The 20,023-nt window shown below is 34.9% G+C and overlaps 1 protein-coding gene across 3 annotated transcripts in view; it reads left to right on the plus strand.

The window, feature by feature from the left end:
* SPOPL (speckle type BTB/POZ protein like) overlaps positions 1-19,800 on the plus strand; it is a 78,544-nt gene extending 58,744 nt beyond the window's left edge. The window contains exons 6-11 of one of the 3 annotated variants that reach the window (XM_030323958.1): positions 1,689-1,779; positions 1,947-2,002; positions 3,375-3,497; positions 13,488-13,630; positions 13,720-13,773; positions 17,609-19,800. In XM_030323958.1, coding sequence (XP_030179818.1) covers positions 1,689-1,779; positions 1,947-2,002; positions 3,375-3,497; positions 13,488-13,630; positions 13,720-13,773; positions 17,609-17,753 — 612 coding nt within the window. In that variant the 3' untranslated portion in view covers positions 17,754-19,800. Of the gene's footprint in view, positions 1-1,688; positions 1,867-1,946; positions 2,003-3,374; positions 3,498-13,487; positions 13,631-13,719; positions 13,774-17,608 lie in introns of all 3 variants that reach the window. The other 2 variants (XM_030323955.1, XM_030323956.1) reach the window with 2 other exon arrangements.
* The last annotated feature ends 223 nt before the right edge of the window (positions 19,801-20,023 follow it).

The raw sequence follows: 20,023 nt of genomic DNA on the forward strand, positions 1-20,023 counted from the left end.
TGCATCAAAGTAGTACTACTGATTTTAAAATGTATCCAAAGAAATATTTGTGTACTGCCAAGAATTAAAAAAAAAAAAAAAAAAAAAAAGGAATCTGATAATTACATGTCTAGCCTTCCTTTGGTATTGAATGAAGTGTGATTGATTGACGCATTAGTTGCCTTCTGTGATCTCCCTTTGAAATCTTTTTATAAAATAAGTTGATTGGATTAGATGATTTCTATATGTATGATTCCAATTGGTTAATAATGCCAGTTGGAAAAAAACAAAGTGGTTAATAAAAATATCCTCAGAAAAATAAAGTTTTTCTTTAGAAGTATCCATTCATTACCATTTGATACATCAGGGTGAAGGAGCACTTCTGAGATTTAATATTCTCTAAATAGTTTATTGGGCTATTATTATGCTTTGTTATTAGCATGTTAGTAGTTTGGTCTAGTTTATCCATTTACAATTTACATTTTCTATGTAGTTTACTTTATTGGTATGTGTCCTTATTTATGCCTATCATTATTTAATAAAAGCCTTATGAAATGTTTTTCAATTAATATAGTTTGCTGCATAACAAATGACAACAAAACTTAGAAGCTTAAAACAGTAGATAACTAACATATAACAGTAATGGTTCATTTACTCTGAAATATTTGAATTACTAGTTGAGTAGTATTTTCTTGTTTATTAAATGCAACATTAAATTTCTAATATTAGTAGCATACTTTTTTAAAGTTTTATTTATTTAAGTAATCTCAACACCCAACATGGGGCTCGAACTCACAACCCTGAGATCAAGAGTCATGTGCTCCTCTGACTGAGCCAGCCAGGCTCCCAGTACCATACGTTTTCTTAAAAGTGATGCACAAGACTTCACCAGTAGTGTTTTAGGATTTTATTCAGTGTATAGTCTTTTCTAATGAGAGAAAATTTAATCTATGTTATATTGAAATCTTTATAAAACCAGTGTTTTCATCATACTAATTTTATTATTTCATAGATAAATAGAAGGTCTGCAAATAGAACTAAATTGTATTTGTACTGTTGATTATTATTATAAAAGATTTAAATGAATTTTAATAAGTGTGATTGCTTTTGTGGGAATTCTTGTACTTTACAATTTAAATTAATATTACTAAATATTTAAATCAATTTTACTGGAGTCGAAACATGTAGGAACTATGCTTAAAATACTTCCCAAATTGAATATCACAGATTATAGTTTTATAACCTTTTTTAGTACTATAAAAAGTCCTTGTGAGTGTGATGCCATGTATATTACATATGTAATAGACTTTAAATGTTGATAGGACTGTGGTGTAAGTGAGAAAATAAAAATTAAAGAAATTTCTTGCTTCACCTCACAAAAATGTCTCCTGCTTGTTTCAATTTGATATCATTTTATGACTTTTATTTTGCTGAGGAGTTTTTTTAATTACTTGAATAACCAAGCATTCTAACCAATCGGTAAGCCATTTATTTACATAAAATGTTACTTGAAAATGATCAAATTTGTTTCTATTTTTTTTCTATGTTCTTTAAATTATATCCTTAAATTTAATTCCCAAGAATTAGTGTTTTTAATCAGTATTTTGAATTATCCCAATAATTCTAATGATAAGAAATTTAAGTATAGACTTACTAATTACTGATACTAATTTATAAAAGTGTTTTTCTTGCTGTCCATTTTTTATTAGGTGAGTGTGGTCCAAGATTCAGTAAATATATCAGGACATACTAATACAAATACTTTGAAGGTGCCTGAATGTCGACTAGCAGAAGATTTAGGTAATCTCTGGGAAAACACAAGATTTACAGATTGCAGTTTTTTTGTGAGAGGACAAGAATTTAAGGCTCATAAATCTGTACTTGCAGGTACTTACAACTTTTGGGTAATATTGTACATTTCTTCCATAAATCTGTACATTAAATAATGATGCTTAATGTTGTTACAGCTCGATCCCCAGTTTTTAATGCAATGTTTGAACATGAAATGGAAGAAAGCAAAAAGGTAAACATCATTTAAAGGCTAATATTTAATTTGTACAAATGTAGAATAGTGGAATGTATATTTTGAAAGTAATTGTGCATGGTCTTATTGTTACACTAAAATTTCAGAAATAGAAGTAGAAAGGGAAAAAGTATGTTCTGTAGTAGAACAGTAGATATAGCCTAATGTGGGTGAATATTCCAAATAATAACTATTTTGATGTCCATCTAGTGGCAAAATTAATGAGTAGTTTTTATCCAAAAGGGTGGTTCTGGTCCATAGCTATTTGAGATCTCTCTACTTAAGGTGTTTATTCCTCTTTTCTAAATTATACATTGATTTTGGAATTTTTTTTTTCTAGAACAAAAATAATGCCACTAAAATAAGAAAGATTTAAAAAAAAAAAGACAAATCACAGTAGTGTTATTATATATTTAATCAGTATGTTACCTCTTTGGTTTTCCCAAATGTTTCTCTGTCACCTGTCATCTTGAAATGTAGTCAGATTAAAGATCAGAGATTGATTCTTTGCTGGTTGCATTACATGTGAGCCTTCATGCTCTAACGGGACCACTCCAAAGTTTATTTATGTGGCTCAACTTCATTCTTTCTGTAGAACTAAAGGCTGAAATACATAGCTGCTTTCTTTCCTTTGATTGTTGGTCAACCAGGTACTATGATTAGCCTTCTGACCACTTTCACATAAGGAGACGTGAATAATTTCAAATGTTATTGTCAGCAAAGGGTCAGAAAAATTTGGTATTGTTTAGTGTTAGATATTTAGCTTCATTGATCCCATGAGAGAAACCAAATACAAAGATGTAGGAATAAAAAAGGAATTACTACTCTTTGGACTGGAGTATGTTTCAAGCAAAGAGGTAATGCCAGTGTATAGATAGTATGACATGCCATTTTTGCCAAAGGGAGAGTTGCGAGGTAGTGGGCTCTGGAAGTATCTCAAATATCTGACCCTACTTTTGCTGAAACCCACTGGTTACAGAGTCTTAGGCATTGTACTACGACCTCAGAATTCAACAAAGAAAAAGTTAATAGGTATCTTCTTCTAAGATACAGGTTAGAAATTGAACATACGTATTTTGTTTGGCCTAAAGACCTTAATTTGGTTTTCTTTTTGTTGGTTTGTTGTTTTACCCTTTTTAATTGAGATATTGAGGTTTTATATACCCACATGGTAGTGCTTGACTCGGTATACTTCTCCTATAAACCTGCTTGCTTCACTTTGCCTGCTTAGGTTACTGAAGATTTACTTACCTCCATTTTAAAATAGAGTATTTGAGTGCAAATTTAGTTAAATTATTGTCAAAGTTTCTCTTAGGTTCATTTGTGTGTGTGTGTTGTTTGAGTATAACTTTTGTGTTGTTTTCAATATCAGAATCGAGTGGAAATAAATGATGTAGACCCTGAGGTTTTTAAAGAAATGATGAGATTCATTTACACAGGGAAAGCACCAAACCTTGATAAAATGGCTGACAACTTGTTGGCAGCTGCAGACAAAGTAAGTAGGTCTAAAGCGCTGAAAACTGTACTCAAGCTTGATGTATCTAGAAAGTTATCGTCAAATGAAAATCCTAAGTAACTTGAAATGCTGAGGAATTAATTTATACTGTTTGTAGATGGCTCTTGAGTGTATTATGAAATAGCATGCAATGAGATGATATGGAAATGAGATTTTTTTAAATCAATAAGGCATATAAATATCTTGAGCCAGTTAGAATATATGAATAAAATAAAATAATGAAATAAAAAAGGAAAAAAGTATTGGATTTTTTCCTAACTTAATTGCCTGTATTCAGAGATATATATTTTCTTAACATGATAGCATAGAAAGAGAAAAAATAATGCTAATTTTATAATATTCTTTTGTAATGGTTATTTCTTAAAGTTTCAGAAGCAATGCAAAAATACCAGAAAATCTCAAAGCCAGTAGTTTTCAATCCTGAAAGCACATTGGGAGGTTTTCTTGAACGTTTTGATGTTTATGCTTCTGTCCATATAAATAAGTTTATGAGTATGCCTGTCTATGCACATATGTACATGTCTTTATGTACACATACACATATACCACATAGAGGGTAGGGAAGAGAGTACGATATTGTACTTGTTTTGCAAAATATTGCCATTGGAACCATTACCAAGCCAAGAGTATATGGAATCTATTCTTTCTCTTTCCCCCACTCCCAAGTTGTTTAAATTCCAGTTAGTTAACATACAGTGTAATACTAGTTTCGGGTGTACAATATAGTGATTCAACCATTCCACACACAAGTGTTCATCACAAGTGCACTCCTTAATCCCCATCACCTGTTTAAACCATTTCCCCACCCACTTCTCTTCTAGTAACCATCAATTTGTTCTCTGTAGTTTAGACCCTGTGTTCTTGGTTTACCTCTCTCTCACTTTTTTCCCCCCTGTACTCATTTGTTTCTTAAATTCCACATATGAATGAAATCATATGGTATTTGTCTGAAATCATATGGTATTTGTCTTCCTGTGACTGATTTATTTCTGTTAGTATAATACTCTCTAGTGTCATCCATGTTGTTGCAAATGGCAAGATTTCATTCCTTTTTATAGCCCAGTAATATTCCATTGTATACCTATACCACAACTTCTTTATCCATTTATCAGTTGATGGACACTTGGGCTGTTTTCATAATTTGGCTATTGTAGATAATGCTGCTATAAACATGGGCGTGCATATTTTCCTTTGAATTAGTATTTTAGTATTCTTTGGGTAAATATGTAGTAGGGCAATTGCTGAATCATAGGATAGTTCTATTTTTAATTTTTTCAAGAACCTTCATACTGTTTTCCAGAATGGCTGCACCAGTTTGCATTCCCACCAACAGCGCAAGAGGTTCTCCTTTCTGAACATCCTCACCAACACCTATTGTTTCCTATGTTTTTGATTTTAAGCCATTCTGACAGCTGTGAGGTGATATCTCATTGTAGTTTTGATTTGTATTTCCCTGGTGATGAGTGATGTTGAACATCTTTTCATGTGTCTGTTGGCCATCTGATGTCTTTGGAAAAATGTCTACTCATGTCTTATGCCCATGTTTTAATTGGATTATTCTTTTTGGGGGGTATTTTGTAGGTTCTTTATATATTTGAAATATTAACCCCTTACTGGATATATCATTTGCAGATATCTTCTCCCATTCCATGGGTTGCCTTTAGTTTTGTTGATTGTTTCATTTGTTGTTCAGAAGCTTTTTGTTCTGATGAAGTCCCAAAAGTTTATCTTTGCTTTTGTTTCCCTAGCCCATGCAAGAAAGAAGTTGCTGCAGCCAGTGTCAAAGAGGTTACTCCCTGTGTTCTCCTCTAGGATTTTTATTGTTTCAGGTCTCACATTGAGGTCTTTAATCCATTTTGAATTTATTTTTGTGCATGGGGTAAGAAAGTGGTCCAGTTTCATTCTTTTGCATGCTGCTGTACAGTTGCTCAGCATCATTTGTTGAAGAGACTATCTTTTTTCTATTGGATATTCTTTACTGCTGTGTTGAAGATTAATTGACCATATACTTTTGTGCTCATTTCTGGGTTTTCTACTCTGTTTCATTAATCTGTGTGTCTCTTTTTATGCCACTACCATACTGTTTTATTATAGCTTCGTAATGTAATTTGAAATCTGGAATTGGGATATGTCCAGCTTTTTCTTTCTTTTTTTTGTAAAGAGAGAATGAGCATGTGAGCGTGTGAGCAGGCGATATGCAGGAGGTGGGGAGAGAGAAAGAGAGAGAGAATGAATCCCAAGCAGGCTACATGCTCTGCACAGAGCCTGATGCGGAGTTAATCCCATGACTGTGAGAACATAACCTGAGTTAAAATGAAGAGTCGGACACTTAACCAACTGAGCCACTCAGGTGCCCCTAGTTTTGCTTTTCTATTTCAAGGTGGCTTTGGCTATTTGTGGTTTCTTGTGGTTCCATATAAATTTTAGGATTCTTCTATTGCTGGGAAAAGTACTGTTGGTGTTTTGATGGGGATTGCATTAAATGTGTAGATTGCTTTGAGTAGTATTGACATTTTAGCAATATTTATGCTTCCAATCCATGAGCATGGAATGTCTTCTCATTTCTTTGTGTCATCAGTGTTTTATGGTTTGCAGAGTACTTTCACTTCTGGTTAGGTTTATTCCTGAGTATCTTTTCATTTTTGGTAGAGTTGTAAGTGGCATTGATTCCTTGATTTCTTTTTCTGCTGCTTCATTATTGGTGTATAGAAATGCAACACATGACTATACACTGATTTTATATCCTGCAACTTTACTGAATTCATGTATCAGTTCTAGTGGTTTCTTTGTGGAGCCTTCAGATTTCTATATAGAGTATCATGTCATCTGCATATAGTGAAAGTTTTACTTTTTCCTTGCTGATTTGGATGCCTTTTGTTTCTTTTTGTTGTCTGATTGCTGTGGCCAGAACTTGCAGTACTATGTTGAATAAAAGCGGTGAGAGTGGACATCCTTGTCTTGTTCCTGACCTTAAGGGAAAGGCTCTCAGTTTTTCCACATTGAGGATGATTCTAGCTGTGGGTTTTCATATTATGGCCTTTATTATGTTCAGGTATGTTCCCTCTAAACCTACCTTGTTGAGGGTTTTTATCATCAGTGGGTGTTGTACTTTGTCAAATGCTTTTTCTGTATCTATTGAAATGATTGTATGGTTCTTATCCTTTCTTTTAATAATGTGGTGTATCACCTTGATTGATTTGTGAATATTGAACCACTCTTGAAACCCAGGAATAAATCTTACTTTATTGTGGCAAATGATTTTTTTAATGTATTGTTGGATTCTGTTTGTTAGTATTTTATTGAGATTTTTTGCATCCATGTTCATCGGGCATATTGGCCTTCAGTTCTCTTTTTTAATGAAGAATTTATCTGGTTTTGATATCAGGGTAATTCATTCATCAGAATGAATTTGGAAGTTTCCCTTTTCTATTTTTTGGAATAGTTTGAGAAGAATAGGCACTAACTCTTCTTTAAATGATTGGTAAAATTCATATGTGAAGCCATCTGGTCCTGGACTTCTGTTTATTGGGAGTTTTTTGATTACTGATTTAATTTCTTTGCTGGTAATCAGTCTGTTCAGGTTTTCTGTTTCTTCCTGTTTCAGCTTTGGCAGTTTATGTGTTTCTAGGAATTTATCCATTTCTTCCAGGTTGTCCAATTTGTTGACATATGGTTTTTGATAATATTCTTTTATACTTGTGTTTCTGTGGTGTTATTATTTCTCTTCTCTCATATATGATTTTATTTTGAAGTCCTTTCTCTTTTCTTCTTGGTAAGTCTGGCTAGAGGTTTATAGATTCTGTTAATGTTTCCAAAGAACCAGCTCCTGGTTTCATTGACCTGTTCTATTATTTTTTGTTTGTTTTGTTTTGTTTTAGTTTCTGTATTATTTATTTCTGCTGTAATCTTTATTATTTCCCTCCTTCTGCTGGATTTAGGCTTCATTTGTTGTTCTGTTAATGACTCCTTTAGGTGTAATGTTAGGTTGTATATTTCAGATTTTGCTTGCCTGTTAAGGTAAGCCTGTATTGCTATATATGTCCCTCATAGGACCACTTTTTCTGCATCCCAAATGTTTTAGACCCTGGTGTTTTCATTTTCATTTGTTTCCATGAACTTTTTGTAGTTCTTCTTTGATTTCCTGTTTGACTCATTCATTGTTTAGTAGCATGTTTAACCTCCATGTTATTTGTGGTCTTTCCAAATTTTTTCTTGTGGTTCACTTCTAGTTTCATACCATTGTGATCAGAAAAGATGGATGGTATGATTCCAGTCTTTTTGTATTTGTTAGGACCTAATTTGTGGCCTAATCTGTAATCTATACTGGAGAATTTCCCAAGTGCATTTGAAAAGAATGTGTATTCTGCTGTTTTGGGATGGAATGTTCTGAATATATTTGTTAAGTCCATCAGGTCCAGTGTGTCATTCAAAGCCATTGTCTCCTTGTTGATTTTCTGTTTAGATGATCTGTCCATTGGTGTGTGGGGTATTAAAGTTCCCTACTATTATTGTATTCTTATCAATTAGTTCTTGTATGTTTGCTATTGACATTTATGTATTTGGGTGCTTTTATGTTTGGTGCATAAATATTTACAATTGTTATATCTTCTTGTTGGATTGTCCCCTTTATTATGATATAATACCCTTCTTTGTCTCTTGTTACAGTCTTTGTTTTAAAGTGTAGTTTGTCCGATATAAGTATTGCTACTCCAGCTTTTTTTTGACATCTGTTTGCATGGTAATGTTTTTCCATACCCTCACTTACTTTTTTTTTTAAGTTTATTTATTTATTTTTGAGAGAGAGAGAGAGGGAAGAGCAGAGAGAGGGAGAGAGAGAATCCCAAGCAGGCTGTATGCTCTGTATGGAGCCTGACGTGAGGCTCAATCCCATGACCAGTTCATGACCTGATCTGAAATCAAGAGTCGGATGCTTAGCTGATTGAACCATTCAAGTCCCCCACCATCCCCTCACTTTCAATCTGCAGATGTCTTTAGTTCTAAAATGAGTCTGTTGTAGGCAGCATGTAGATAGGTCTTATTTTTTATCTATTCTGACCTCCTATGTCTTTTGATTGGAGCTTTTAGTCCATTTACATTCAGAGTAATTACTGATGAATATATATTTACAGCCATATTATTACTTGTTTTGCTATTGTTTCTGGAGATTTTCTATGATCCTTTCTTGTCTTTGTCACTTTTGGCCTCTCCTTTGCACTCAAAGTATATCCTTTAATATTTCTTGCAAGAACTGGTTTAGTAGTCACAAACTCCTTTAGTTTTTGCTTGTCCGTGAAACTCTTTCTCTTTCCTTCTATTCTGAATTGTATCCTGCTGGATGGAGTATTCTTGGATGCAGATTTTTCCCACTCAGCACTTTGAATATGTCGTGCCACTGTCTTCTGGCCTGCCATGTTTCTGTTGAGAAATCTCTAACTACCATTATGGGTCTTACCTTGTAAGGAAAGATGTCTTCTGTCTTGCTGTTTCTAAGATTTTTTTCTTTATCACTATACTGTGCAACTTAATTACAGTATGTCTTGGTGTGGGCCTGCTTTTGCTGATTTTGATGGGAGCTCTCTGCCTTCTAGATCTGTATGTCTCTTTCCTTCCCCCAGATTAGGGAAGTTTTCGGCTATTACTTCCTCAAATTTTCTGACACCTTTTACTCTGTCATCTTCTAGGATTCCTATGATACAAATATTACATTTCATGGAGTCACTGAGTTCTCTAACTCGATTCTCAGGTTGCATAATTCTTTTTCTTTTGTTCAGTTTTCATTATTTTCTATTTTGTCTTCTAGGTCACTGATTCATTTCTCTGCTTCTTCCAGTTTGCTGTTCATTGTATCAAGCCTGTTTCTAATCTCATTTATTGTATTCTTCATCTCTGATTGATTCTTTTTTAACTCTTTTATCTCTGTGGTAAGAGTCTCACTAACTTTTTCCATTCTTTTCTCAAGCCCAGTGGGTATCTTATGTTCATTACTTTAATTCTCCATCAGGCATGTTACTTATATCTGTTTCACTTAGACCCCTGGCTGTGACTTCATCTTGTTCTTGAATAATTTCCTTGTCTTCTCATTTTGTCTATGTCTGCCTGCTTCTGTGTGTTAGAAAGGCCATTAATGTCTCCTGTTTCTGAAAGTAATGGCCTAAGTCATGTTCCCAGGGCCTGATGCTTCAGAGAGTTCTTCAGATATGTGCTGTGTGAGCTCTCCTATTGTGTTTTGTTTGCTCTATCCTTCAGGCTGATTGTCTACAGATGCTCTCCTTGCCTGCTGTAGGCAGTGTTTGGTACCTGGCCTCATTGTGGAAAGTTTTACCTAGATGTGCTCTGATCTGCTTGTGAAATGAGACCTGATACAACTTTATCCAGAACTGAGGCCCTGCAGAACTCATGGTTAGATATAGTATGGGCAGGGCGTTGTTCAGGTCTCTCTGTGCTGGGACTGAGGGAAGCTTGACTGAGAAGGGCAGTTCTGCCTGAACGCAGGGGAGTGGAGCTTGTTGTAAGCAAGTTCAGTAGCCAGTGCTATCCTGTGCTGTTTCCTGCATGTGGCTCTGTGTTTATGCTGAGGGGTTGGGGAAGTAACTGGTGCTGGCCAGCTCCTTTGTTCTGGGAGAAGTGTCTCCATGAATGCTGCCTCTCAAGAATGTCCTCCTAGAGGAGCAAATAATCTCCCCCTGTTTGTCCCAGATTTTCTTCAGATTGCTGTTTCATTCTGTCTGTTCCTGGCTTGTTTGTCTGCTTTCCTTCCAGGAGCAGAGCAAGCCCACTTACTGACCTTTAAATCTCTAGGCTTTAATCTCCACGTGTTGCAAGAACTCATGAAATTCAGCTTCTCTCATTTTGCAAGCCAATATTTTTGGGGAAACATTCTCCTTTATATCCCCCTGTATGCTCCTTTCTCTCTGGCCCTTCTCCATGACCATGGCTCCTCCCCTCCACAGCACCCATGATACATTTCTCCCCTAAACCACGTCTCCACACTTCCTACCTTCTTCAACATCGCCTCTTCTCTCCCTTTAGTTGTTAGTTTTGTCCATCTTCTGGTTTATTTCTGGCGTATTTTGGATGATTTGGTAGTTATCTAGTTGCATTCATGGGACAAGAGGAGCCTAGGGTCTACTTACTCTGCCACTTTTTTCTTGAGCTGGAATCTATTATTTCTCTCTTTCTTTTTTTAATATTTATTTATTTAGAGAGAGTGTGACTGGGGGAGAAGGAGAGAGAAAATCCTAAGCAGGTTCCATGTGTTAGCGCAGAGCCCAATGTGGGGCTTGATCATGAACTGTGAGATCATGACCTGAGCCGAAATCAATAGTTAGACGCTTAACCCAGCTGAGCCACCCAGGCAGCTCTGGAATCTATTATTTCTTACAACTGCACATGAATCTATAACTGTCTTAATAAAAATTTAAATTAAAAAAATGACATTTGTAGTAGTATCAAAAATATTAAACATATAGGCATAAATCTGAGAAGATCTTCAAGACTATACCAAAAATTACAATATATTGATAAGTGAAATTCAGGTACTACTTAAATAAATGGAAAGGGAAATTTTGTTCATGGATTAGAACTCTCAATATTGTTAAAATTTCAGTTCTTAAAATTCATTAGTAGAACCAACATGTCTCTTGTAGGTTTTGTGTGGGGTTTTTTGACAAATGAATTTTAAATTTATGTGCAAGTGGGAGGACCTAGAGAAATCTGATAACTTTGAGAAAAGAAGGTCAAAATAGAGGACTAACACTGCGTGATGACAAGACTTATTATAAAGCTTCAGAATTTAAGACCATGTTGTATTGGTGACAAGATAGACAACTCATTTGAACAGAATGGAGAGTATAGAAATAGGCTCTCGCATATCTGGATATCTAATTTTTTTTTTTTAACGTTTTATTTATTTTTGAGACAGAGAGAGGGAGCATGAATGGGGGAGGGGCAGAGAGAGAGGGAGACACAGAATCGGAAGCAGGCTCCAGGCTCTGAGCCATCAGCCCAGAACCCGACACGGGGCTCGAACTCACGGACCGTGAGATCGTGACCTGAACCGAAGTCGGACGCCCAACCGACTGAGCCACCCAGGCGCCCCTGGATATCTAATTTTTGATGAAAGTGCAAAGACGATTCAGTGAAGAAGGGATAGTCTTTTCAGCAAGTGGTGCTGGAACAGTTGGATACCTATATTCCTGAAAAAAATGAACTTTTTATGTGAACTTCACACCAAGTACAAAAAGTCATGCAAAATTGATTTTAAACCTAAAATCTAAAACTTCTAAGAGAAAACATAGGAGAAAGTCTTTGTAATCTTGTGTTAGGCAAAGAATTCTTAGCTATAAAACCAAAAAACAATACATAAAAGAAAAATAGACAAATTAGACTTAAATAAAATTTTAAAACTTCCTCAGAAAACACAGAATAAAAAAGACTAGCCGCAAACTAGGAGAAAATTCTTTGCAAAGCATATATCTGATGAGCACCTTATATTCAGAATATATCTGCTAACAGACTTTTGTATATAAACTCTATAAAGAACTCTCAAAACTCAACTATAAGAAAACAATGTTATTTCTAAAAATAGAGAAAATATTTGAACAAACACTTTCTGAACTAATGTCAGTTAACGACATCAAAAGATGCTCATCACCATTAGTTACTAGGGGAATGTAAATTAAAACCATGACATATTTCTACAAATGTATTGTAATAGATAAAATTACAAAGACCATACTAAGTATAGTCAAGGATGTGGAAGAATAAGGACTCTCATACACTGCTGATGGAAATATAAAATGGTAACAACCATTTTGGGAGATTGGCAGCTTCTTAAAAAGTTTTACACTTGGGGCTCCTGGGTAACTCAGTCAGTTAAGCATCCGACTTCGGCTCAGGTCATGATCTCATGGTTCATGAGTTCAAGCCCCTCATCAGACTATCTGCTGTCAGCACAGAGCCTGCTTCTGATCCTCTGTCCTTCCCTTCCCTCTCAAATATTAAAAAAGAAAAAATGTTTTACACTTGCCATCTGATTCAGTGAGTCTACTTTATCTAAGAGAAAAGAAAGCATATTCCCATACAGTAACTTATATGAATGTTTATAGTCGCTTTATTTATAATAGCTAAAAACTGGAAACACCAATTGTTTATCAAGAGAGGATTGCGGAAACAAATTGTGGTATGTCTGTACACAATGGAATATTATTATTCAGCAATAAAAAGCATTGAACTGCTGATAAAATGGTAGTGACATGTATGAATCTCAAAATAATTATGCTGAGAAGCCAGTCACAAATTATATGATTCCATTTATAGAAGATACCAGAAAATTTAAACTACAGCAGTAGAAAGCATATCAGAGGTGTGGCCTGAGGTGGGGTGAAAAGGAAGGATTATAAAGGGGTAGGAGGAAACTTTTGGGGATGATGATTATGTTCAGTGTCATGAATTAATGATGGTCATATGACTGTATAAACTTTATTTGCAGTTTATTGTATATCAATTATAAATTTTCAGTAAAGCTGCTAAAGTAATAACTAAAGAAGTGGTTATCAAAATGATTTGTTGGCTTTTTATAATTCATTCTTCAAGATTGAGCAGTGGCAACAGACAGTGTACTGGCTGGTACACTCTGGTGTTTAAAATAGAGAAGAGAAATTCACTCATTAAGAGTTTGAGCAAGAAGGGTTTTTGTTTTGTTTTGTTTTTAAAGAATAAAACCCTGTTTTTAAAATTGACAGTACATATTTTGCACAAATTGAAATTTCCTAAAGAAAATTGGTCTTTCTCTTGAATTCATTGATTTGTATCTTCTTAATATTAGGTTAAAATAACTTCAGGACTTTTTTTTACCCTCAGTTCAAAGTATAATGTGCTTTAAATTTATTTTCTAAGCTATAAATACCAAGTATTTAAAACGTGGTAGTTTGAGTAAATGTTTAATTGCTGTGTTTTCCTTTTGGATAGTATGCACTGGAACGGCTGAAGGTCATGTGTGAAGAAGCTTTGTGTAGTAACCTCTCGGTAGAAAATGTTGCTGATACCCTTGTCCTTGCAGATTTGCACAGTGCAGAACAGTTGAAAGCACAAGCCATAGACTTTATTAATAGGTAAGCTATGCCTGTATTTCAGTGGGCATGACACCTTCAACATTTTTTCACTGGACTTTTTTTTAAGTGTGTTTAAATCTTTAATGCAGGTGCAGTGTACTTCGACAACTTGGGTGTAAAGATGGGAAAAACTGGAACAGCAAGTAAGATGACATCAGTTTCTGACTTAAAGTTGATCTGCATACATGAAATTAAGTGTTTGCATAGCCTTTTGCTCATCTACAATAAGTATGAATCCAGATATTAGTTGTATGAAGCAAACTGCCAGTTATTTTAAAACATAATAATATGATTTGGTGGATTCTTTTTTTTTAAATTTTTTTTTTTTTAACGTTTATTTATTTTTGAGACAGAGAGAGACAGAGCATGAACGGGGGAGGGGCAGAGAGGGAGACACAGAATCTGAAACAGGCTCCAGGCTCTGAGCCATCAGCACAGAGCCCGATGCGGGGCTCGAACTCACGGACCGCGAGATCGTGACCTGAGCCGAAGTCGGCCACTTAACCGACTGAGCCACCCAGGCGCCCCGATTTGGTGGATTCTTGAGGCTATGCTCCCTTGTAGATCAGCTTCTAATGTGAACTGGGATAGACAGTTTAATTTTTTAAGCACATACGCTCACAGTATATAGCTGAGCCCATGTATTTCAGTGGCTACTAGATTTTTTCCCTGTCCCTTCAGAAAACATTTCTAAAGATGTTGGGAAATACTTATTTTTTCCTATGAGGAATGTACCCCATTTGCCTAGACAGTCTTTATATTTGACTGCTCACCCACTGCTTCTTAGGTTAGCCAAGTACCTTGCATCATACAGTATTTTAGGCTAGCTACTTCATATTCCCTACTGGTAGCAGTTTGTTCTTTCCTTTCCCTGTTGAAACTGTGTGGTAGTTGTTACATTTTTCTAAGACAACCTTCTGAATATGAACTGTTAGAACTTATTATTTCCTTTTTTGTTTTCTTCTCCTATTTTTAGAGTGATTTTCTACTTTTTGTAATTTTTCAAAATCAGAAAAGGTGAAGAGTTGATAGTTTGAAGAATTTTCACCTGCTTTTGATTAGTTTTTACCAATAAACCCTTAAATTCCATTTTCACACTTTATCAAAAGTAGATTTAAGTGAAAAAAGACAGTGTTAGAGACAATAAAATGAATGTTGACCTGATTACTTCCCATTCTTTTAAACTGTATTATGTTGTTAACTCTGAATTCCTATCAGTTTGTGAATTCTGTTTTCACAAAGTAAAAATTAGTAACTACGTTTAAGTCACTGGTGGTATATTGGTTAGTATTTGATGATACGTTATTGTCATGGTATATGATCACAGAACAATCTATTTAAATTTAAAATATATTAGCATTCAATGATAATTTTTTTATCCCCTTATTTTATATCCCCTGGAGTAGCTGTTGTATGTACAGACTTCCAATAGATCTTTTTGAATTAAATAAATGAAAATGCCAGGTATATTAAGAGGTATTTATGTGACTCCAAACAGTTAGTTAAAATGATAAACATAATTACATACAGATAATATGATGTCAGGCAAATTTTTAAAAAGTTGTTTTATTCAGCTACTGTTTAGTTCCACAAACATTTACCTAGCATCTGTGTCTCAAGTACTGTGCTAGGGTGCTGCATATAAAAATAGGGAAAAATCCTTTTCTTGAGAAATTTGTCTAATGAAAGAAATACATGTATATATTATTTCATAATGTGGTAAGTAACATGATAAAGGAAGACATGTGCAGGGCACTTGACAAAGGCTGGATGGTTTAGGAATGGCTTCCTGCAGATGACATCTGAGTCTTTAAACACAAATAGGAGTTAGTGAAACTAAGAAGGAAATAACAAGCATTATAAACAGAAGGGATCACTTGATCCAAAGTATAGAAGCATGAAGCAGTAGATGATCCATTCATTTGACATACGTTTATATTTATTATCAAGTAAATACCTCAGGCAGTGTGCTTAGTACAAAAAAATATAGTGATGAACATGACAAATGTTTCCCCTACCTTTATGGAGTGTTTAGTTTAACAAGAAACAAATAGGAATTAAACAAGTAATTGAAATAAAGCGTAACAATAGATAATGTATATCCCAAGCATACAGCAAAAGAACCTTACCTAAACTAGGAGTGAAAGAAAGCCTTTTTGAGGAATTATTATATAAATAAACACCTGGAGTATTAGTAGGAGTTACCATGGTAAAGAAGAGGGAAGAAGCATGAAAGTTTATCCCAAAAAAAGGGAATCAGGTGTGCAAAGTTTTGGTGATAAAGAAAGAACAGTATAGAGTCAGAGAGAGGTTATGAGAAGAAGCTGGAGAAAGCAGACAAAGGTCAGATCCTGGAAGGCCATGTAAATAACATTGGGACTTTTAAATTTTTTTTTTTCAATGTTTATTTATTTTTTTGGGACAGAGAGAGACAGAGCATGAACGGGGGGAGGGGCAGAGAGAGAGGGAGACACAGAATCGGAAGCAGGCTCCAGGCTCTGAGCCATCAGCCCAGAGCCTGACGCAGGGCTCGAACTCACGGAGCGTGAGATCATGACCTGGCTGAAGTCGGACGCTTAACCGACTGCTCCACCCAGGCGCCCCACATTGGGACTTTTAGACATTCAAAGAGAAATGGGTATCCAATAAAAGGTTTTAACCTAGTATAGGGCATGATCAGAGTTTCATTTTTGGCAATCTCTCTGCATACAAGGTAGAGAATATATTGTGGGGAGCTTGAGGTGGTGGTTGTGGTGACAGTTGAGCAAGGTTAAATATAGGAGACACATTGGAAAGTTGCTGGAGTAGTGCAGGCAAGAGATGAGCAAGAGATGAGAGTTGAAATTAGAGTTGATTGGTGACAGTTGGGGCTAGAGAGAAATGAAAGGATAAAACATTTTGAAAGGACAGTCTATAATATTTGGATATTATTTGGATGGTGGATGGATATAAGGGAGAAAAGAGACCAGGATAACTAGATTAGGTATTTACTCTGCATGCTCAGTAGACCATGTTGTACATTCAGTATACAATGAGCAGTTACCTGAGCATGTAAGGAGAGATACAAAGGTAGAGAGAGGAAGTAGGAAAAATTGTTTCTTTTTCTAAAGAACTTGGATACAGGCATTAGGGAACAATAGGGTGTAACATAGTCATATTTGTGTTACTAAGGCAGTTCATGGAAGCCAGTTTGAGAGGAGCAAGATAGGAAACTAGAAGACAACTTAGGAGACTGTTGTGATAATCCAAATGTGAAATGATGTGAACCTTGACTGGGAATTCAAAATATCTTTGGAAATTAAAATAGGGCTTTGATGATTGATTGGAAAGGATGGAGTCTAAGATGATTCCCAGGTTTTTGATGTTACCTCTGGGTGATGGTGGAAGCATTAGCTGATTAGAAATGAGGGAAGAAGAATTTGCAGCTTGGATAGAGACGTGTTGAGTTCTTTCCTGGCGATCCTGAATTTTTAGGGCTTGAGGCTGTCCAAATAAAGAGAACCAGTGGTTGGGACTGTACCTTGTGGGGAGGGCTAGATTTAGCAAATCAGTAGTTTACCATCATTGAGTATGATAGTTAAAATTGTAAAGAGTGGATACAATAGGATGAATGATGAAGTTGAGAGAGAAGAGTGAGGGCAAAAGTTGGAACTCTAGAGAAAACCTATATGTAAGAGCCAGGGAAAAGAGCTCTTAAAAAGCTGGTACAGAAATGGTAACAATGGGAGTTGGGACTATGGAGAAAAGTGTCACATACTTCCAGAGTATAGAACTTCCAGAAGAATTTAAGTTTCAATTGCAACAGAAAATACCAGTAACATAAAGATGGTATTTTAATGAATTCACATGGCTTGACGATATAGAGAGGCAAAAGTGCTTGAAACATTTTGAAATGTGTGATTTTTTCTAAAACTAACAATGCAACAATGCATTTTGAAAAGTACTCTTTAATAAACATCACTTAATTTTATTTTTCAGCCAAGCAGCAGACATAATGGAAACATCAGGGTGGAAGTCCATGATTCAGTCTCACCCTCATTTAGTAGCAGAAGCCTTCCGAGCACTAGCATCTGCACAATGTCCACAGTTTGGCATTCCACGCAAACGGCTAAAACAGTCCTGAAATCTTCCATGAACTGTAGAAAAATGGAATTGACTTTTACTCCTCCAGGTCCAGAAGGATTCTAATAACAAACCATAAGCAAGAGTTGTTTCTGTTGTCTTGTCCACGAACAGAAGCTGAAAAAGCATATTGCTTGCATTTCAGGTGGATAATTTATGGTTTATTCTTCAGCTTTAAATTAGACTGATTATACTCTAATTCACTTCAAGGCCTTAAATTATCTTCAATGACTTCTCTTGTTCATATAATACTTTAATTTTTTTATTGTGCCTTGTCATTTTGACTAAGGCTATGCAGGATTGCACTAGCTCCATAATGCAGTAATATTGATAACTGAAGATATTAAGTTTCAAAAGGATCTTCCATTAGTTTGAGAAAAGCAAAATGAATTTTATAGGGTTTGTCCTATGCTATCTCAAAGTTTAAAACTAGGTTCTTCTTAAAAGCACTCGTATTGGAAATTACTGGTAATGTCTCCAGTCTAAGTCCTATACATATAGGAGAACCTGCTTACCTTCAAAGTAAGTTACGGCAATACACTGCTTCAATTCTAATTTATTTTTCATTTCAGGGGGCAAATATGCAATGAGTTGGCCCAAATTTTTAGTAAAATTTGGATGTTTTTCTGTGTGTTGACTGTCCAGCAGACTAAGAGAAGCATAACAAACCTTTGCTTGTGTTTCTTTGTGGGTTTGTTCAAGTTTACAATGACTGAGAACTGATTGAGGTTAAGATTTCAATAAAAAGAAAGCATGTTTTGTGCTGAATTAATTTTTTTTAATTTGTAGTGACCTACATTTATATGAAGAATTCTGTCCATGTTGAAAGAAAGGATGACCAAATGTAAATTTAATGAGTGGGCCAATTAAGAAAGATATATATGCACTTTTCATGTGTAACTTTTGTATGCTAAATGGTACATATATTTTTTGTTTGTTTTTGAGGGTATTAATAAGGTTTAATTAATTGTGTCTTAACTTTTGCAAGAATTTTTTAAGACTGAGGGAGGCAACTGGGATGTTTGTGATAATAGATAAGAAAGGTATTCTTGATTATAGTTAAATTGGTTTGAATTTCAGATATTTATTATTGAATTTACTCTGTCTTATCCCACTTTGGAGAAGGCAATTCAACAATAAAATTCTGGACACTCTACTCTCCTTCTAAAAATAGTGAACTGATATTTGCAGACTAAAGGAGAGAACCCTTAGAAATGTGTTAGGCCACACTCTGAACCTTTTCCCCCCTAGCTTTCTCCTTTCTGTTTCAGTTACTGTACTAACATTGTGGATGATACTGAAATTCTGCATAATGTGAACAGGATAAACTATTTATAAACTGCTTTTCATGGGCCAGTTCTTTATTATAAATGAATTTAGCTTTAAACACATACACATGTTCAGTGTTTGGTAGCTCTGTTCACAGTGAAGGTCTGTCCTGGTGCATTGTCCCGGAGAAGTAGGAGCAGTGGCAAGTCACTGCATCTGATTTCATGGAATAGTGACAATATGCTTCTTAGGCAAGATTTATACTTGACCACAAGGGGAAAAGTGTGTCACTGGAAAAAAATGCATATACCTATATATTCACATACATACTTTATTCTCCAGATTAAAATTTGTATAATTTGTTTATTTAGTTTTTGAATTTAGAACAAAAGGAAAAAAAAGGAGCCTGAGGTTTTAAAATAGATTTTATTTTTGTTATCTCTTTGTTACATATTCACTGAAGCAGTCAGAATATATCAAGAGTGATTCATATTTACATTGAACAATCACTATCAGATAAGCATTTGTTAACCACAGCAAACTAGTTTGAAAAGATCATATTTTCAGGTATCTTCATTTCTTTCTATGTAGTTTAATTGGAATCTTGTTAAATTTGAAATTGGAAGAATCCCTTGAGATAGAAGGATTCTTACATGTGATTGAACTTCATCCTGTGTAAGAATACTATAGGAAACAGAAACTCACTTCCTTAACCAAGTTGAGTCCATTAAATTTACAATGTACAATTTAAAAAGTACATACGCACATACATATACACGTTAAGATTTTTAATATATTTTGCCAGGGTCTTACAACAAAACAAAATTCCTCAGGCTATAGAATTTTGTTGTCATGTGTCAAAAAATATATATATATTGGTGTATCCATTTATATCAAATGCACGTAGGCACATTGTGAATTAATTCACTGCTTGCATCTACGTTTCTAACCATAGTGACTTCAGTAATAACACCCATATAATGAACATTTCGGCTTGCTTTT

Source organism: Lynx canadensis, chromosome C1 (assembly GCF_007474595.2).
Source record: "Lynx canadensis isolate LIC74 chromosome C1, mLynCan4.pri.v2, whole genome shotgun sequence".
NCBI classification, from domain to species: domain Eukaryota; kingdom Metazoa; phylum Chordata; class Mammalia; order Carnivora; family Felidae; genus Lynx; species Lynx canadensis.